Genomic DNA, 20838 nt, shown 5'->3' with positions numbered 1-20838 from the left:
TTCTTCTACAAACCCAATTCCAAAAAAGTTGGGACACTGTATAAATTGTGAATAAAAAAAGAATGCAATAATTTACAAATCTCATAAAGTTATATTTTATTCACAACAGAATATAGATAACATATCAAATGTTGAAAGTGAGACATTTTGAAATGTCATGCCAAATATTGGCTCATTTTGGATTTCTCTGGGCCAAGGCTCATTTAAAATAGACTGTGGCAAAGTGGAAAACTGTTCTGTGGTCAGACGAATCAAAATTTGAAGTTCTTTTTGGAAAACTGGGACGCCATGTCATCTGGAATAAAGAGGACAAGGACAACCCAAGCACTCAGTTCAGAAGCCTGCATCTCTGATGGTATGGGGTTGCATGAGTGCGTGTGGCATGGGCAGCTTACACATCTGGAAAGGCACCATCAATGCTGAAAGGTATATCCAAGTTCTAGAACAACATATGCTCCCATCCAGACGTCGTCTCTTTCAGGGAAGACCTTGCATTTTCCAACATGACAATGCCAGACCACATACCGCATCAATTACAACAACATGGCTGCGTAGAAGAAGGATTGGGTACTGAAATGGCCAGCCTGCAGTCCAGATCTTTCACCCATAGAAAACATTTGGCGCATCATAAAGAGGAAGATGCGACAAAGAAGACCTGAGACAGTTGAGCAACTAGAAGCCTGTATTAGACAAGAATGGGACAACATTCCTATACCTAAACTTGAGCAACTTGTCTCCTCAGTCCCCAGACGTTTGCAGACTGTTATAAAAAGAAGAGGGGATGCCACACAGTGGTAAACATGGCCATGTCCCAACTTTTTTGAGATGTGTTGATGCCAACTTATTTTTCCCTTAAAATTATACATTTTCTCAGTTTAAACATTTCATATGTCATCTATGTTGTATTCTGAATAAAATATTGAAATTTGAAACTTCCACATCATTGCATTCTGTTTTTATTCACAATTTGTACAGTGTCCCAACTTTTTTGGAATCAGGTTTGTAGCCTATGGTTGAAACAAAGGGTTTGTTCCTGAGTTATGCCCTTCATCAGGGCTGGGTATCCTGGGAAAGGGAAGGCACAGGGATAGTAGGGAAAAGAGGCACTATAAGTACAGAGGATCAGGGTTGTGTATCATTTGGAATTGAATTGAGAATGGTTTTTAAATTCCATTTGCTGCATTTTGAATTGAATTGCAAGGATGCAGCACTGCAATTGCAGCACTGATTTGTAAACACCTCAGATTGGCAACTGTGTTCACGCGCTCATCAGATATGTCTGTGATTGGCTACAATGATCAGTCCTTCAAAAACATGTTGTAAATAGACATCAATGACGCTTTTCACTGAGCACTTACACAGATACACACTGGATACTCCCGCATTCAAATTCATCAAACACTTCTGTGTTTTTTCAAACGCTCCCTTCCACGATCATTGTAGCCAATCACATATAACTGATGAGCGTGTGAAAACAATTGCCAATCAGAGGTGTTTACGAATCCGCTTTACAGCGCTCAAAGCGCCACTCTTTTAAAATTTCAGTACGTACTTGGTATCATGGTCAGTGCTTTGGACAGCACTAAGATAGATATATAGATAGATAGATATATAGATAGATGGATAGATGGATGGATAGATAGATAACTGCAGAGGATGTGTGGTACTGTAGGTCTTTGAGGTTGCCAGCACTCACCTCTCCTTCCCGGGGCCACGGTCGGCCATTTTGAGGGTACTTGCTCTGACTCTGCCTCTTCTTCTGTCCTCCATCTGCAAACTTGCAAAGCAGAGGCTCCGTCGGGGCTGTTGAGAAGAAGGAACAAACACAGAAGAATATAAAAGATCAGTCAGCCAGTCAGCAGGGCGTGAGAGATAGGAGTGGACGGATACCTCCATAGGTCAACCGCAGTACGATTGATGGAAAGGTCATGACCTCGGCAAAGAAAGTGGAGTGTGTATTGAACAGAGAGGGAAATGTTACACCGCAGGTATCACACCCACACCGAGCCCACAGAGCAGCGGAAGAATATCCAATGACCTTTTGAAGTTCAACACCCCTCGACTATCTCCCCTCGATTTCCTGCACGCCCCCTCCGTTCCATTATGTCTTCGACACTCAGACCATCGGCTCACTTTTGGCACGGACGTCCTCTCAAATCCCTACCATCAAAACAACTTTCCTGGCAGATCTTCAAAGCTCTTTGTTTGATATTTGTAAAATAATAAATGACCTGAATGAGACAGTAAATAATTTAAATGGCGTCATAATAATCTGCACCAATTGAAAAGTTTAAAAAAATTGTTTGTTTGTTTTTGGTGCTCACTGGAGTGTGTATCTTGCTTACTATCTCTTACCACACAGAAAAAAAAAAAAAAAAGAAAAGAAAAAAAAAAAACGTGGAAAGGAAAGCGAGAAGGCTCCTCTATGGCCCAGAGGGACCGGTTCACGCTACAGGCGAGCAGAGAGTTCAAAAGAGTTCTCTTCCAAAAGTGCAAAGCAGGATAGCAGGCGCTGAGGTGAAACACTTCAATGTTCTCACTCAGTCATGATGGCAATATGAATTGCGGGGTGTGGAACACCTCTGTGAAGTCTAGGAACACACTTAAAGAGCAGGAAATTTTGCTCTGGAGTTGAACAAATTCCTGTACGCCACAGCTAAGCTAAACTTAATTTGGTTTCCTCGGCAACCAGAAAAACTCATTTAAAGCGAGCACAAACTTCTTGGATGATGGGATCTGGCAGAGAGCGATGATAGATGCAGGAGGAGGAGTTTATGCTTTGTGGAGTCCAGACAACTATTCTGAGTAATCCTGCCCTCCGGCGATATGACTCTACAGTCACCTCTGAAAGTATGTTAGTTTGGCAGAGAAAAATGAACGCTTTCTCTTTGCACGCTCTCACCTGCACTGCGATATTCCAGCCGCTCTGTGGAACAATAGAAAGCTGTTGTACAGACTGCAGAGGATGCTTTGTGCGTAAATAAGCACATATATTGCATAAAACTAGATAAACAAATACAAAACAAGCAGCTGAAATGGCTCAACAGAACATTATGTATTCTGTAGCTGAATAGAATATTTAATGGCTGTTGTTTGTTCTTTTTTGTCTATTGTTTAGAATGAAACATCAAACAAGGGATCAAGTCTTCAAAACAGAGATGTCTCAATAAAATAGCCATTCCGTGATTGAGTAAAACACTAATTGGAAATGATGCCAGAAAGAAAAGATGAGATGAGAGAAAAGGGAAGAAGAAACAATAAAATGAGAGAAGAGATAAGAAAATAAATAGATAAGAGAAGAAGAGAAGAGATTAAAAGAGAAGAGAAGAGAAGAACTAGAGTTGAGAGGAATTCAGATCAGAATGGAAGAAACTAAATGCAAGAAAAAGATATCAGAAACTATCAGAGGAGACAAGCATGGTTTTGCAATAAGGGTTTGAAAATGGGGTGGGATGTTAAGAATTGTGCTATAGTAACACCTACAAATGCTCTAATGTATTTCTTTAGAACCTTTTTGCCATTCTACACTGGGTACACTCTATCTGTTCTGTCTGTTTTGGGGGGATGGACATTCTTAAATTAGACCTATTGCATCAGAGTTTGTTAATTCTTTACTTTAGTCTAGGTATTATCTGTAACAATACTTAATCAGTGTAAAAGTTTTTATTTATAAGAATTGATATATGGATAAGTAATAAGAACTTTGTCTGTGCTCTTAAAGTGTGAATGATTTTAGCATGACTTTGTGAAAGGTTAACTACTAAACTGAATGAAAAATGCAGCGCTCATCACTGTCACTTTGTACCCAGCTGTCCAATCACAATGGAGTAGGGGCGGGACAAATACCACACCGAAAAACTGCCACATTCTGCTTGTAGATTTAGCAATTTGGCGGGTGTATGATGTACATTACAATGTTATGATGAGCTATATGTTTTTCTCCACTGACGATTTGAGTTTTTCAAAGCGTTTGTAAGAATGCTGAGTTTTAGACGGCAGCTGTCTGACTCTGACATGGTGAATGGGAACATGGTTTGTGTAACATTAGCAACACATTATTAGCTGTTTGATAACAGTCAAGCAAAAGGCTAATCATATTAATTACTGTTATGTGTCCGATGTTGTAAAGAGTGATACTATTGTGTAGCAATTACCTCAGTAAGTTGACCGAGTGGATCTCTGAGTTGGCGTGAGCGAGTGGAGGTGGGGCTAATTTGCATATTCATTGATCCGCATATATTAAATGAGGCAAGGGTGTAGAGTTACATTCAAGCTATGTTAAGGCATGAAGAAATTTTTTTCACAGGAAAAAACATTTAAATATGTCATTTTGGTGATCAAAGATGAGTTTTAAGGGATAAAATAATTTACTACAGGGGGACTTCAGAGCAAATTCTTTACATTGTATGGACATTTTTATATAGAAACAGTACTGAAACAAACTATCTGTGAAATTAGATACTAGTAACACTTCCGTGGATATTCTGTATCATAGCAAGCAAAGTGTCTCAACTGAAAAAACGCTGTACTGCTGAAGAGCTCTCAAGCGCTCACATAGGCTTTTTCAGCAGAGCGTCTAGCATTTCAGCTGGCTAAAAATGCTTTGGTGGACACACGGCCATAGACTTCTTCATGGCCATTGTTTGGATATTTGGCATATTTCATTCTGTAACCTACTTGTTCTACAGAACTGTGTTATTATGCTACTGTTTTTGACAGCATTGATACCGTATCTTAGAGATAATATCATGACGATCACTTCCTAAAGTCTAAAGTCTAAAGGGGCTTATAATAAGTGGATCTTGCAACACGGTGGATGCAGCACCCGCGCCCTCACTCACAACTCTCTCTCAAATCCTGTTCACTCCGCCAGCACAGCAACATAAATCGCTCTCCATGATTTCACACCACGGACACTAAACAATCTAGCAAACTAAATAAACTGAATTATACATATAGACATTCATAGGAGGAGATTTAACGGTTAATTAGACATTCAGAGAACATTATATTTTATTTTTGTAAATCTCGGTGGCATCATAGCTGGCTACGGCCATGGAGACCTGATGATATATATGTGTATGCATTTTTCCAAAATTAAAACATGCTGTTCTTCATCAATACAAGCTGTTCTCATAAACAGAGGAGAGAGGAGAGTTTTCGGCCCCTGTGATCTCAGTGTGCTTTGAGCTGAAGTGAGGTGGGGTAAAAGTCTCTCTCCTCCACCTGCAGAGGAGGCAGGGTCTACACCTGCAGCCTTGTCATCACCCTCCTATTATATACACATGCACACGCTGGCCAGTGCTGATAACAGCAGCACAACACAAGTGACTCCATTGTGAAGGACAGGCAGAAACCGAGGCAGCAGAAAAGATCACAGCTTTTGCGGCAGGCTCGAAATGTTCAAGCAAGCAGCTCTCCCCCTGCCCTATCTCAAAAACAATGAGTCTGTGTGTGTATGTATGTGTGTTTCAGCTGAGACAGTGGGAAACGCCCTGTATTAAACCCCCTCACAGTTTAGGTTGAACAGTAAAATAACAACCAGCGCCATCATAAAACAGGGAAGCCAAATAATGTTGGAAGTTTTTGTGCTGCTTTTGGAGCGTAGTAGAATATCCATGCTGATTTTATGAGCAGACTCTGCTTGGCATTTGCTCTGTTTGTTTTGCTAGTCAGGTTGCCCTGAACTCGAAGTGCTGAATCTCACTCATGCAGGGAAAGTTTTGAGCCTTTGTTAGGAATGACTGATTTCTGATTCAAACTCAGAATTCATACAGGGAAATCATACTACACTGCACACAAGAACAAACACCTCCAGTAACAACCTTTTTATTCCATGTGTCTACATCAGCTACAAGCAGATACGACAGGCTCAATTATTATTATAGCTTAAAAAATTTACCTCTTAAAACTTTAATTCATACCCTTTGTGTAATGAACATAAGTTATACCTGAAATCAAATTGTGGTATTTTTTTTCTAAACAGCCACTTACAATTTTCACCAGTTAAAACAGAAAGAAGTATTTACAGTTCTTTTGACTTGATAAAGTAAGCATCCACGCAGAACACATTAGTAAATGCACAGCAACACCCTAGCAACCACGTAGAACGTCTTAAGGTAATGATACACGGGTTATGATACTTTTTGAGCAATGTTGCCGGGCAATGTTGCTGAGCAACGTTGCTTGGGCACTTTCCCATTGAGAATGAGCAACAAATTTATATCTAGATACGTTAGATCGGTTGTGGGCAATTTTTTGAGATCCTCCAATCAGAATGTTAGCAGCTGATCACGTGTATATATTGGGTTGGCAATAGATTTTCTCCTCTCTGGATTAGTTGGTGCCAACTGTCTGTTGCCCTAATTAGTTGCCTTGTGTCTCATCAGGTTGCCCGTTGATGGCAACATTGCCCAGCAATATTGCTCAAAAAGTTCCCACGTGTATCATCACCTTTAGAAACTGCACCCTCCAGCAATATTCCTGCAACAGCCTATCAGCCACCCAGAACATCCTTGTCAACAATCTAGCAACCACCCAGAACATCCTAACAACACCCTAGCAACCTTCTTGCTACATTTTAGCAACCACCCAGAACATCATAGCAACACCCTAGCAACCACCTATAAGACCTCAGCAACTTTCGTGCTACATTCTAGCAACCACCCATATTTTGCAAATGTAAAGCAACACCCTAGTAGAAACCACTCAGAAGATCTTAAAAACTGTATGGTAACACCCTATCAACATTCCAGCAAAATCCTAGCAACCACCCAGAACACCCTTGGCAACCTTCTAGCAACATTCTAGCATTCACCTAGAACATCCTTACTAGACCTTAGCAACCACTTAGAACACCCTATTACCATACTAGCAATTCTCTAGCAAACACCAGAACACCTTAACATCCTCTTAGTTACATCCTAGCATTCATCCATATCCAAGTAAATGCATAGCAACACCCTAGCAACCACTCAGAAAACACTAGCTAGCAACATGCTAAAACCTACCCTGACCTTCTTAGCAACTGCACAAAAAAAAAAAAAAAAAATCATTTTGCTTAATTTATTTTTGATGGCTGTGATGTCTAATATCAAATTATACATAGTTTTATCATTGTAGACACAGATGTAATATTTTTGTGGAAACTATGGTTACCATGATAAATTTTGCCAAGCAGGCCATGCTAGACAGCTTCAAACTACCTATCAAGACAAACAGAAACTGATGTACTAGTACACATACACACACATCTAACACTTTATCACACTTAATGAGGTAAAACATGATGCTATTCATCAAACCACCACAGGGCAAACCAAAAACACTCACACATACTCTTAACATCTGCAGCACTGCACGCATGTCAATTTGCTAATATTTTAATAAGAGTCTCCTTGAAACTTCACGCATCATTACAGTAAGTGTCCCAACATGATGACATGTGTTTTAAATGTAACATGAACTATTGCAGGGAAAATTCATAATTCATTGACTCATTTTTACATTCTCTATTTCTCATGGGGCATTTATGGAATATTTTGTTGGGCCACTTTTTATTGCTTTGGGAGTTTTCCCCCCCAAAAAATCACCTTCCCCTTTTCTTAAATCATGTAGAGACAAACACAAAAATGAGAGCACAATTTTGCGAAACGCAATATGTTAATGGAACTTGTTTTGTACTGAAAGTGTGTTTGATTGTGTGTGCATGTGTGTCCGTAAGTGTTTCCATAACATTTACCCAAGCAGACAGCTCTAACCACATGTATTTTCAAGCTGTTTATTAACTTTGGGTCACAGCACCGCAGATATTCAGTCGAGGAGGGAGTGCGAAGGAGGAGGGTCCGTCAATAAGATAGACATGTGTTTCTAATCCACGGCCCGTCGTCCTGCGTGCCAACTCCTGCTGGGCTCTCACCGACCTCCAGTTCTCTCTGTGGGCGGCAGGCATTCCTGAAGCCACACCCGAGTTTCCCACCCTCAGCCCTATGATGGCCCTCAAGTTCCCAGATTTCTCCATTCCTTCACTCATACCTGCCATCCTTCCTTTCCCAACAACCTCAAATGAGCTGGTGTATATCGCAATGTATATTTGATTTATTCATCCACATTTTCCTAAATTACATGACATTCCACGTTATTGAAATTTTAAATTGCATTTAAAAATAAAAATAAAATTAATATTTTTATGACTTGATTCAGCGATTCTTTTCGTGTTTTCCACAATGTGGAAGTCATGGGGCCTTAGAGCTGGGATGCACCAAGACTAACTGCATTCGGATTAGCAGGTTTAAAGATGTTGGTTTAAATGGAAGATTGCTTTGATGCAGAGGGCCTTGAAAACAACATTTGTACATGTGCTACAAATGGAAGTCCCTGTTCTAGAACATGCAGGGAGGAAATAAAGGATGGTGTTTACCAACAGAAAGAGCACTGTTTGCCCTGGAACGGTGTGCACTGAGTGGGTAGGAGGAGCGTGTGACCCTGACAAAGCTGGTGTCTACACATCGCCCACGCTTTAATAGCAGCCTACCGCACAGATCTGTTATGCTGCCAGCTTGGCACAGTGGCTTTCAGGTCCAAGAACGACGGTGCGCTTTGGTTTAACATTCAGTCACCGCTATATGATACATATAGGGAGAAAATGTACAAAAACACAGCCCACAATTGAGCGCTGCTGTGAGGTGAGCCCACACACGCTCGGTGAGACATGAGAATTCACTGAATGCAACAACACCACAGACATGGTATTAAATGTGTGTGGCGTTCAATGGGAAGCCCGGCCATTCTAAGGAGCCAAGGGCGCTGAGCTTTATCCTGGAGTTTTACACACAGAAAATCTCCTGCATTATAAAATACAGTGCTTCTACATTAAAAAGTCTCCAGTACATCATTTCAGTTTCCTGTAGAAACCTCATTTGCTGCACAGAGACACACATTAATGGTAGATGAAGGTTTGGGCACAGAATGAAAATCGGGGTCCTCATTACTCACCCACCTCCAACCAAATCTAACTCTAACAGACCTTGTGTAGCTCTGCCCTTTTTCAGTGCTGTGCTCATTGTGTTTTGTCTTATGGTTTGTATTTCCACAGCATGAAGGTAAGATCTTACGAATTTATGAATGAACCACTCGTTTTAATGAACCGCTTCGTTCTTCCCAGTCTACTGCCATTTGTTATGACATCCGCTTCATATATTACAATTCTCATGATAACTTTCGCTAACTCAACAATAAGTAAATCTACGTCACCATCTATTTACGATGCCATAGAAATATATGGAGCTACTGCAGAAACGGAATTTAAAAAAAAAAAATCTAAAGATGGCTGCATGCTTGTTTCTCTAGCGAATAAGATCTATAGAAACGGAAATTATTTAAACAAAACTGACACGCTAGAAAGAAACACTTCATTAATGTTTAAGATTTAAACACATGCACTGGAACAAAATGTTTGTAATTTTAAAAATTCTAGAGTAAAAATATGTTAATTGGTTAACTGCAAGAGAAAACTTATATTAGATTTAACAATACATGTAATTTTTACTGTCAAATATTGCAAATATGATGTAATGAAGTAACCTGAATTAACTTAAAATTATTATTTATGGTGAAAATATGTATTCAAAAAGACAAAAAATGTATGGTTGCAGTAAAATATATATAGTAAAATTGTCAGGAAAACTGTTGAAAAACAGAGCTCTCTCTATAGGATGCATTACATTTTATTTATTTGATGAAAAACATACTGTAAAGACATTCATTTTGTGAAATATTAGTACAAAATTACAATAACTGTTCTATCTGAATATATTTTAAAATGTAAATTTTTCCTGTGGTGGCAAAGCTGAATTTTTAGCATCATTACTCCAGTCTTCAGTGTCACATGATCCTTCAGAAATCATTGATTTGGTGCTCAAGAAACATTTCTTAATATTATGAATGTTGAAAACAGTTCTGCTAAATATTTTTGTGGAGACCGTGATCCATTTTCTTCCAAGTTTCTTTGATGAACAAAAAGTTCAAAAGAACAGCATTTATTTAAAAATAGAAATCTTAACATTACAAATGTCTTTAATACATGTTCCATTATGTAAAATACAAAACATAATAGGAGACCCAAGAAATTTTGATTGACCTGCAAGCATTTTCTAATAGGTTAAAGTTGTAATGCATGCATTCTTTATAACCCTCATGCTAACGCTAACAGAACTGAAAATGAACAAATTGTAAATCAACCGCTTGCCAATGTGATGCCCTGATCTTGGATCAGTGCTGGGAGAGCAGTTTACTCTGAGCACTGGTTTGTTTGTTTGGGCTAAAGAGGGTAAATATCACTAGCCTGTTTGACATCTCTCCGTGGAGAGAGAGAACAGGAGGAAAGAGACAATTCAGGCAGAGAGACAGGAAGACAGACAGAGAGAGAGAGACGCAAACTGAGTAGAATACAAACATTGCATAATCAGCTTAGCCTCCCCACTTCCTGCCTTTTAATGGGCCTGTCTGACTTTGGTTTGGTGGATGCTGCTTTGCACAGCTCGTCCTGAGAGCAGGTCATTGGAGAGAGAGAGAGAGAGAGAGAGAGACAGACAATTGTCTCAGTTCTCTAATAAAACATTGCAGAACGCAAGGTCAGGAGCCAGTTCACCGCATGCTCGTTTAAAGGTTGAAGTTCATGTTTCATTTAGAAGGAATGCACTAGCTGCACAAAAACAGAAAATAACATTAAGTTGTCTCACTGTGAGGTGAATTCACTAAACAGTTGCACCACTTTTGTGTGCAATATTTCAGCACAAAAAGAAAATCAATGTCTAAGCATGCACAGTTTGCACCAGTATATTGTATATATATATATATATATATATATATATATATATATATATACACACACACACACACACACACACACATATATATATATATATATATATATATATATATATATATGAATATGTACTTAATGTCATTTTTGCATCCTTACTGAATAGAAGTAAACTAAATAAAAAAATATTCTTGCATGTTTCAAAAACTTCAAAACACACACACACAAATTTGACAAGATCGCAAAGTGCACTTTACAATTTCGAGTTTATTTATATTTAGTCTCACGTGACAGTGTCTCATACGCATGTAAAAGTGTTTTGCAAATGTCTCAAGGGTTATTTAGACTTCAGAGGCTCTGTAAAATTAGACTCATAATAGATTTATTCACAAAAGTCAGCACTATTTGCCTGCCTCAATTAACTATTAGCACTCTTGGAGAGCAGGTGGTACACAGAACTTTGTTTAGAAAATATGCTTATGTAGCAGTAATTCATTGTATGATATATACAGACAGTGCATGCAAATAACGCAGTAAATTCTTAGAGAACTCCCCCGTGTTTGTTGCCTAAAAACACAGGAAAATGTTTCCCTAATTTCAGGTAATTGAAAAGCATTTGCTTGCGTTTCTGCCTGTGTGTGCATATGAGAAATCAAATCTGTCTGATTTGGATATGCATGACTCATCCCAGCAGCCCTAATGAACACTTGATAAAGAGGAAGAAAAAAAAAATACATGCAATATTGCTTCCTAATGGGCTCTCCACTGAAATCACTTGCCCTCTATGGGGCTGACTGCTGTCCTCTCTCGGGTCAGAGGCAGACAGAGCTATTAGAGAACGTCCCAGATCAGATAGATTTCACTGAAAGATAATTTCTCCCCCTCATTAGAATTCTATCTTGTATAAACGCGATTATCTGGGCCCGGCTTTGTTTGTGTCAGAACAGCGCTAAATCAATCACGACACCGTCGAGGACGAACAAAGCTCAAATAAATCAAAATATAATGCGGTTAGAAAATTTGGTTTGGGGAAAGCTCCAGATAGCACTGGTGTGAAATGATAGAGGCTGCACACACTTGCCACAGTTTGAAGACCCGCTGGGCATGTCACCTTATTTTACTGATGATATTAGCTTCAGATTTATTGATTTGTTAAAGATGTTACAGTAGTCTTTGTTCCCTATTGTGACGTATATCGAAGTGAAACGGCTTATCGAACAAGAAAACATGTAGGGTGGGACTTGATTCGTCAATCGGGAATTGACTGGATTGTTGTGGTTTGCTACTGTTGTGATCTCATGTGAGTGACAGAGAAGAGCTGTCGCTGTAAGAGGGAGGGGGAAGTTATTTTGATTAAAGATTATGAGGGCACATGCATTAAAAAATGATGTGCACAGATAAATCATTTATAATAAATAGTACAATATTCCATAGAAGAAAAAAAACAAAACAGGAAATGTCCATTTTGATTTAATAGCGATTAAGAACTGAGCATCTGATTTGGTGTTCACATCAGCACATGGCTCTTTGACTGATGGTCAAGCTGTTCACATGTTGATATCATGCTCAAATGCTTCATTCATTTTGGCTCAACACATGGAAGCCAAATTCAGGTAATTTGATGCTAATTTGACTATCACTTTGCAATGTGATGAAATTAAAGCGGAGATGATATGGAATTTTTTTTTTTTTTTTATTATTATTTTAAGATGTTGCTTGAGGTTATCTTATAATGTTAAAAAAACAAATATATATGTGGAAATATTTATTTATATATATTTATACATTCAGTTTATTAGCAACCCTCTTTCTGACCCTCTGTCTGAAATAGTAAACGGCCACTCTCAAGATTGGCTAATATTATTGCATAAGAAAACATCAACGCCCAATCGCTATTGCACGCGGGTAAGTGTCTTGAAAACATTATCTACAGTATATAAAACCATCATTTGCAGACAAAGCCAGAGGTGCCCAAACTTTTTACAACGAAGGGCCAAAAATCAAACTTGATCGAGGTCCGTGGGCCAAAAGTAAAATATGCATTATATCAAACTTTATATTAAATTTAAAGTGTTAATCTTTGGTTCCCCTGATTTATGATTTCATAATTTTAAAACGGTAAGCAATTTGCTTAACTGCTCCAGTTTTACTTTCAAAGTTTTATGGTACAATTAAACATTATTGCAGTTTTTAATGATGTTTTAGGTACTTTTTAAACACAAACTGGCATTTTAGAAAAATGAATAATAATAATTTTGAACATTTAAAAAACAATCACAATCCAAGATTCTGAACAGATAACTAAACAAAATAATATTTCCTAGAGGTTCTGACAAAATGTTAATTGCTCTATTTAAAATGTTTAATTAATTTGAATGAATAATTTTTAATTTATCTCATAAAGACTTGACTTCATTACTGGTTGAATCAGCGTTTTTGAACAAATCTCTTGAATGAATGATTCAATGACAAATACTACATTTTTAACATTCAATTGTTAAATAGGTTTAAAAGACACAGGAGAATCATTGTCATTTAGGAATAAGATTGCGTGGGTGTTTGAATAGAAATCGCAATCTTTTAACAATTAATCATGCAGCTCTACAGCAGTGTATATTCTCCAAATTCTCTCACATATGCATAAAATAGGCTATCGCAACTGCATGTGTACGAAAACAAAAAAAGATCTTGGTTAAAAACTGACGCATATATTTATGAATAATAATGCAGAAATTAAAACTTGGCAGAACGATTTTTCATAATTTAACTTGTGCACTTGTTTCCTCAATCTCGCATGCTCCGCGTTTGCTGGTGCAACGCACGTGTAATTGGAGACGGCCGCGGTCTTGTTCTGGAGGCAGTCATATGCAAATGTATTTTCCTTTTGTAATTTGTCACAGATCACACAATATCAAAATAAGTAATTTTTGGAGCTTGATTAAATAAATGCTTTGTTTATAATGAGGAGGATGTTTTAAGATAAGATTTAGGCTTAAGTTTTAAGCTTTAAATGTTTAGTCAATTGTTTATTCAGACAGTCAGCATCTTGTATTAACCGAGAACATTAATTTATTCTGATTATATATTATATATTATATATTATATATATATATATATATATATTATATATTATATATATATATATATATATATATATATATATATATATTTTATTTACATTTTCATGCAATTTTTATGCAATGCATGAAAATACTACATGGAAATAAACGCTTTTTGTTTCCACATACAAGTATAATAAATATGAATAATTTTCACTTAAGACCTTTATAGCAGCTCCACACTGAAGATATTGTTGTCACACCTCAGCCACTAACACATATTCAAGCTGTTTCCCAAAACACCTGATCCCTTTACCACACCTGCGCTTAGAGACCTGGTTACCAGGTGAATACGTATGCATGTGTATGTGTGTGTGTGTGTGTTGAGAGAGCAATAAAGCATTTTCTCCAGTGATATTATCTGTTATTTATCCTGATAATGTAATGACTTGAATCATTCATTTTGATTAATATAATTTTCATTAAACTTAATTTGTGTTGGAAGCATGCCATATTCTTTATAGGCTACATATCCATGTGTTCTTGAATTAAGGCCCATTTACACAAAGTATGATAAATATAATGATAACGATATAGTATATAGTTACTATAAAGATATAGTTCTAAAAATCCTTCTAAATATAAAAGAATAGCACAGTCCACACCACAAATATTATGGCACAGAGTAACGATATAGTTGGAATCGCTTTCAGAATGATTTTTTCCCAGCTGATGAACGATAAAAACATTGACAGCCAATCAGAATCCATCCTACTTTAAAGACCTCACACATTTAAAGCAACATACGGCAAAACTGCAGCGTGGTTAGAATAAACAGAACATTATCGTCCACAGGTGTGGACGCTAATATAGTTATGCTATAGTTGTGAACAGGCCTTTAATCTTTTGCTGTTTTATACATCACTAAACCAAGACAGTGCCTAATGGGTCAACTTCACACTAGCCCTCTTTATCAGCATAAAAAAATCCCTGTTATTTAGATTTAGAATAAATTACACAGCGAAAGCAAGCAAACATCAATAATAGACTGCCCCCCTCTTGTTATGATCAATAAAGCTGTCAACACAAGTTTACAGTTTCATGTGACTGTTTGAGTCCTGCAGTTTAGCACAAACTCACTGACTATCAAATCATTGCAGCCTTGATCAAAATCGTATTAATTTACCTGATTAATAGTGCAGCCCATATATACAAAGAGATACAAATGATTTACTATGTCAGTTTGCATTTAGGGACCTGTGTTCTCTCCTCTCATTCAAAAAACATCACAAAGATTTAAACGCACCTGCTGGCATGATGGGACACTGAAGGAATCATGAGGGCCCATAGTATTTCCTGCGTCTGAAGTCACCAGTGTCTAGAGCAAGCCACCAAATAGCCTCTGCCATTCTCTCTAAAGACTACAGCCGAATCTAAACACCTTTTATTCCTGCCTCCTGTATGCTGAGGAGGCTTGTTGGGTTCCAGCAGAGAAAATACAAAAACAGGATCATGCTTATTCAAAGATTATGGGAAAACAAAAGGAAAGACTGAGTGAGCTTTGGGGAAGTAAAGAATCATAGCAGAGAACTGGAAGTGGAGCTGTTTTAGAAAATTACGTGCACAAATGGGCTCAGCAATTCCAAAACAAGGAGTTTTTGGGTAATTGTGAGAAACAGGAAAAGTACATATTTACAGTTTAAGCAGAAAATGTGAGTGCTGTACAAAACTCACCACTAGTGTTGCTTGGGTTTTGCTATGCAGTTGCTAGAGTGTAAGTAATGCAAGTCTATATTTTCACCCATTTTATTGTCAAAATGATCTCAAAATATGGTGACAAACATGTTTATAGTTAAATTTAATATTCAAGAAACCTCATATACCGTTAAGGGATGATTCTAAAACTTAATATTTTATTATACTGTATACTAAATGGTTTGACACAGCATTGTGCTGCGCATTTTATAATAAATTACACTACTGTTCAAGAGTTCGGGGTCACTATAGTTTTTAATATTAATACTTTTATTTAGCAAGGATGCATTAAATTGATCAAAAGTGCAAGTAAAGCCATTTATAATCTTAGAAAATATTTCCATTTTAAATAAATGCTGTTTGAATTTTCTATTCAACAAAGAATCCAGAAAAAAAAAAAAAATGTTCCATGGTTTACACGCAAAAAAATGTTTCGAGCAAATTAGCATATTAGAATGCTTTCTATTTGATCATGTGACACTGAAGCCAGCTGTAAATTCAGCCTTGCCATCTGAGTAATAAATTACAGTTTAAAATATTACTGTTTTTACTAATCTACTACTAATTACTGTTTTTGTTCAAATAAATACAGCTTTGGTGAGCATAACAGACTTTTAAAAGCATTAAAAAAAATAAATAAAATATACAGACTCCAAACTTTTGAATGGTAGTGTATTAAGTATAAATAACTGAATAATTATAAAAATAGTTAAAAATATTAATTTAACTATTAATTTAAAATAAAATAAAATGATTAGAAATAATGTTAAGCGAACTGAATTCAAAAGACCAAACATTTTGAATGAGAGAAAGTCACCATATTTTGAGAAGCAAAAATAATACTGATGCTTGCCTTAGCAAGCGCCACTAAATATAGAGAGTGAGAGAACACATAAAAAGGAGAAAAGAAAGAAGAAATCAGAGAGGAAGAGGTACATAGAGAATGTGAGAGAACGATATGCGGCAGTGCCCATTATGTTCTCCAGTAAGTCCTGGGAAAATAAACAGCTTCATTAGCACGTCCTTTATAGAATTTCTCTCTCTCTCTCTCCCACACATAGCGTGTGAGTGCCTTGTCTGAAGCATAAGACGAAACTATCCAAACATAAGACGTCAGTCAGAAGCGAGCTCACCGCTCATTAAGACATCAAAATGTTCCAGAGCCTTCCACGCCTCACCGCCGGCCCGTCGAATGCTTACCTGAGACCCCTCCATTATGACCTCACCACTGGAACACAAACACTGCTAGAACTGAATGTAGAACATTCCAAAAATAACATTTCACACCAGATCATCGCAGATTTATCTTGAAGGGGGTGTGATATCTTACATTTCGTTTTTATGGTGTAGTATATAAACAGGCTGCTTTGTGATAAATTAAGGAATATGGTTGTCTTGTGGTTTGGCTGGGTAACATGGTACTGTTAGCCCCTGCTGGATGATGTTGTAACTACACCTCTGGCTGCAAAAGTGCATCTTTGACAGCCATTTAAATAATACAAAAAAAATAAAAAATAAATAAACTCATTTATCTTTTAAAACAAATACATTCTTTGATTTAAAATAAAATATTTAAATATTTATTTATTTAGAATAAGGCTCCACCCTTTTCAACTAGGTCTCACACATGCCCCATTCAAACAAATCCTCAGAGAGTGTATCGCTCCATAGCAGTTTGATTTCCCAGTCTCGCAGGCATTAGCGAGTCGAGTGGAACCAAATTTGATGGGTCACCCCGATGCTGCACAGACACACACGCATACATACACACAAATACACATCAGCCTGGCCTCACACACTGACATGCCCTATAATTTTGCCTCCCCTTCCATCAGCACAGACAGTGGGGTGTAAGTACTCTCTCTCTCTCACAGTCTCACTGTCAGTGGGCTTGTAAGCACTTCAGTACAAGCCTACATTTCCCCTCAGTCACAGCTAACACACACATACACAGTAATTTAACAAGTCACTTTACTGATCAGCCTGTGGGAAAACACATACACAAGACCCTGCACACCAGTCTGTCTGTCTATGCCAGAATTTTTCATTTCAAAGTACTTTTTTTTTTTTTGACATGATTGTCGATTGTCAAAGTAGTAATACAAACCTCAACATGCGTTAAATAATAAATAAAATAAGTTTCAAATAAATGATTAAAAGCTACAAATAAAATAATTAAAAACTAACAAAAATATATAAATATTTTTAACAAGATATTAAAAAAATTATTTATTTTCATTGTTAAATTATTTAAATAATATTCCTAATTTTTAAGTCACTTTGGATAAAAGCATCTGCTAAATGAAGAAATGTAAAAAAAAATTTTTTTTTTGTTAAAAAAGTGTTTAAAAAATATTTATTCAAATAAATAAATAGAATAATGTGAAAATAGTCCTTCACTAGAAACTATCCTGAACTGATGTCAATATTTCACATTTTTATATATGGCGCTGCACTGTAAAAAATGATTTTCATGATATGTTATCACAACATTTTTTCTTTTGTCAAATCAACTTAATAATTAGTGTGGTTCAGATAACATAATATTTTGAGTTTCTGTTGATTAAAGCAATTGCCTTCATTGTATTAACTAACATTTTTAATTTCAATGAACTCAACATTAAGGCAACCAGGTAACTTACTTTTTTAAGTAAAACCAACAATTCTTTTTTTACAGTGTGGTAAAACATTTTACTGAAAACATTATTCCAAAATATTAGAGATATACAAGTTGTTTCTCTGTTTATATTTATGTTGTCACAATAAACAGCTACTTTTGAATAACCATTAAATGGAGTAAATGCTTTTTGTTGCAAGATGGTATAGTTATATCTTCAACCAGCAGGGGCTTACAGGGCCAAACTAACCCCTTTCATTTTTTTTCAGTTTCAGATAGATTAGTGTTATTCTTCTGTCATAGTAAATGAGAAATTGTGCATCTGTCGCAACCTTTCTCTCTTTACCTTCAATCAACTAAAACGTTCCAGAATTAATGTGTGTGTGTGTGTGGTGTTATGACCACAAATCCACGACTTGATTCCCATACCCACACCATTAAGACTTCCCTCAGGCCACTCTGCTCATGAATAGGAAGAGATGAAGAGATGAGGGGGGGAACGGATTAAGGTCGAAATCAGGTGCCGGCCAAATTGCCTGAAACGCACTCCAAGATCTAACAGAGCCCACAGGCTTGAGCTGGGCATGTGGAAGATCAGCAGAATGGAAAGACCCGCTGGACGTCCCATGACAGGGAGCTTGTGCGTGATGGAGGGGTCACAGCGTTACACGGTCGTCATCATTATCTACCCCAGCATCAGCATGTTGCCTAAGAGCCTGTGTAATTATAAGAGCATGCAGGCCTGATGGCTCCGCCGTGGCCTGTTAGAAAAGCCTGAGTAAGCTGGATCTGGACAACATGCGAGCAAACACACACCTACAGCAGATGGAGACAAGAGAGACGAGCAGAACGACTGAACAAGTGACAGCAAGTGCTTCATGAAAGTCATACGGGTGAGCAAATGATGAAAGAACTTTTATTTTAGGGTGAACTATCCCTTTAAGAGACAAAGAGCTCCTTTTCTTTTCCTTTCTCTCTCAAATAAAACATACAAATTTCAACAATCAATCTGTGTAAGAAACATAGGTGTAAAAGGCTTTTCTTTAAAAGCATACAGCAGATTGGATCTCTTTTATGCCTGATGTTTTAATAATGCTACACCTGTTTGAGAGAATCTTCAGTGCACAGCAAGATTCAAGAGGAACCACTTGTGCAAAACACAGTTATTCCACAGGCTCGTATGATCCACTTACTAGATAGAGAGAGAGAGCGAGAGAGAGAGAGAGAGAGAGAGAAAGATGGAAAAAGAAGGATGGGAGGGAGAGAAAATCGATGAGGTGCTATTTTGGAGCTTTGAACCTGGATATCAATACATGCATGGCTCCTTTTCAAGGCTGAATGCATTATCAGAAGGCTGGCAAAGACTGTAGCAATATTCCTGACTTTACAGTACACAATATCACCTCATTCTCACTTTCTGCCTTCCATTCCTCAAAAGAAGCTTTTTCTTGGCTTTTTAAAGGGATAGTTCACCCTAAAATGAAATTTGTCATAATTTACTGTCCCTCATGTTGTTTCAAACCTGTATGACCTTCTTTCTTTCAAGAAACATAAAAGGAGAAGGTATGAAGATACCTTGCGTTTTTTGTTTTTACCCATACAGTGAAAGTGGACGGGGACCAAAAGGACAAGAAAAGCACCATAAAAGTCATAAAAGGGGTCCACATGACTTATGTGCTATATTTTCAGTCCTCTAAGCCACACGATTGTTTTATGTCAGGAAAATTCTTAAATTTAGGTCTTCACTCTCCTTGGCATGTTCATGAGAAATGTAGCAATATATGATTTGCGAATTGTTTGATCAACTTAACTTCTTGAGGTCAAGCTCAACACCCTCAAATTATCCAAAACAGTCTTAAGAATTTCTGTTTTCAACATTGTTAATTATAAGAAATGTTTCTTGAGCACCAAATCAGCATATTAGAATGATTTCTGAAGGATCATGTGACACTGGTGAACAGTTAAGAAATGCTGAAAATTCACATTTGGTGTCACAGGAGTAGAAGAGGCATCTTTCAAAAACAAAAAAAAAATCTTACATACCCCAAACTTTTAGACCAATGAGATGTCATTATACTGTATGTGAAGCCAGTGAAACGCTGCAGAAATAGAAACCAAGTGACTGAAAAAAATGCTTATTGCTTGTCACGATCACAGCTGGTAAGGAACAAATTTACATGGTAGACAATTTTATCGCTTGACGCTTTATCACGTTGCACCAGGTTAAGACACATTGTAAAGGTAAAGACAAGACCGAGTTGGCCAGGGGTCTGTTAGTACTGAGAAAAAACAGAGAGAGAGCCTTTAAGAGAGAGAGAGGTATAGATGAAGCCATCCATCATCCCTCTGTCTTTGGGTCTGACACCGAGCCGCACGCTACACCCCACAAATCACACAGCAACTGCCAGAGTTGCAGGCTGCCCTCTCCAATCTCTCTCTTCCTATTCTCTCTCTCTGTCTTGTCAGTTGCTTTTATACCCCCCCCACCCCCCTCCTCCGAAAAAAAAAAGCCCTCTGCCTATGCCTCCTTCAAACAGAAAACAGACAGATTCACACACACACGCACGCACATACTGCATCCAACA

At 37.4% G+C, this 20838-nt stretch overlaps 1 protein-coding gene across 1 annotated transcript in view; it reads right to left on the bottom strand.

The window, feature by feature from the left end:
* The window catches only part of rbms3 (RNA binding motif, single stranded interacting protein), a 179618-nt gene that overhangs the window by 24117 nt on the left and 134663 nt on the right, over window positions 1–20838 (bottom strand). The window contains exon 7 of the mRNA XM_067404704.1: window positions 1697–1803. Coding sequence (XP_067260805.1) covers window positions 1697–1803 — 107 coding nt within the window. The remainder of the gene's footprint in view (window positions 1–1696; window positions 1804–20838) is intronic.

The sequence above is a fragment of the Chanodichthys erythropterus genome, chromosome 2 (genome assembly GCF_024489055.1).
Source record: "Chanodichthys erythropterus isolate Z2021 chromosome 2, ASM2448905v1, whole genome shotgun sequence".
Taxonomy (NCBI): domain Eukaryota; kingdom Metazoa; phylum Chordata; class Actinopteri; order Cypriniformes; family Xenocyprididae; genus Chanodichthys; species Chanodichthys erythropterus.
This window is presented reverse-complemented; position numbering and strand designations above follow the sequence as displayed.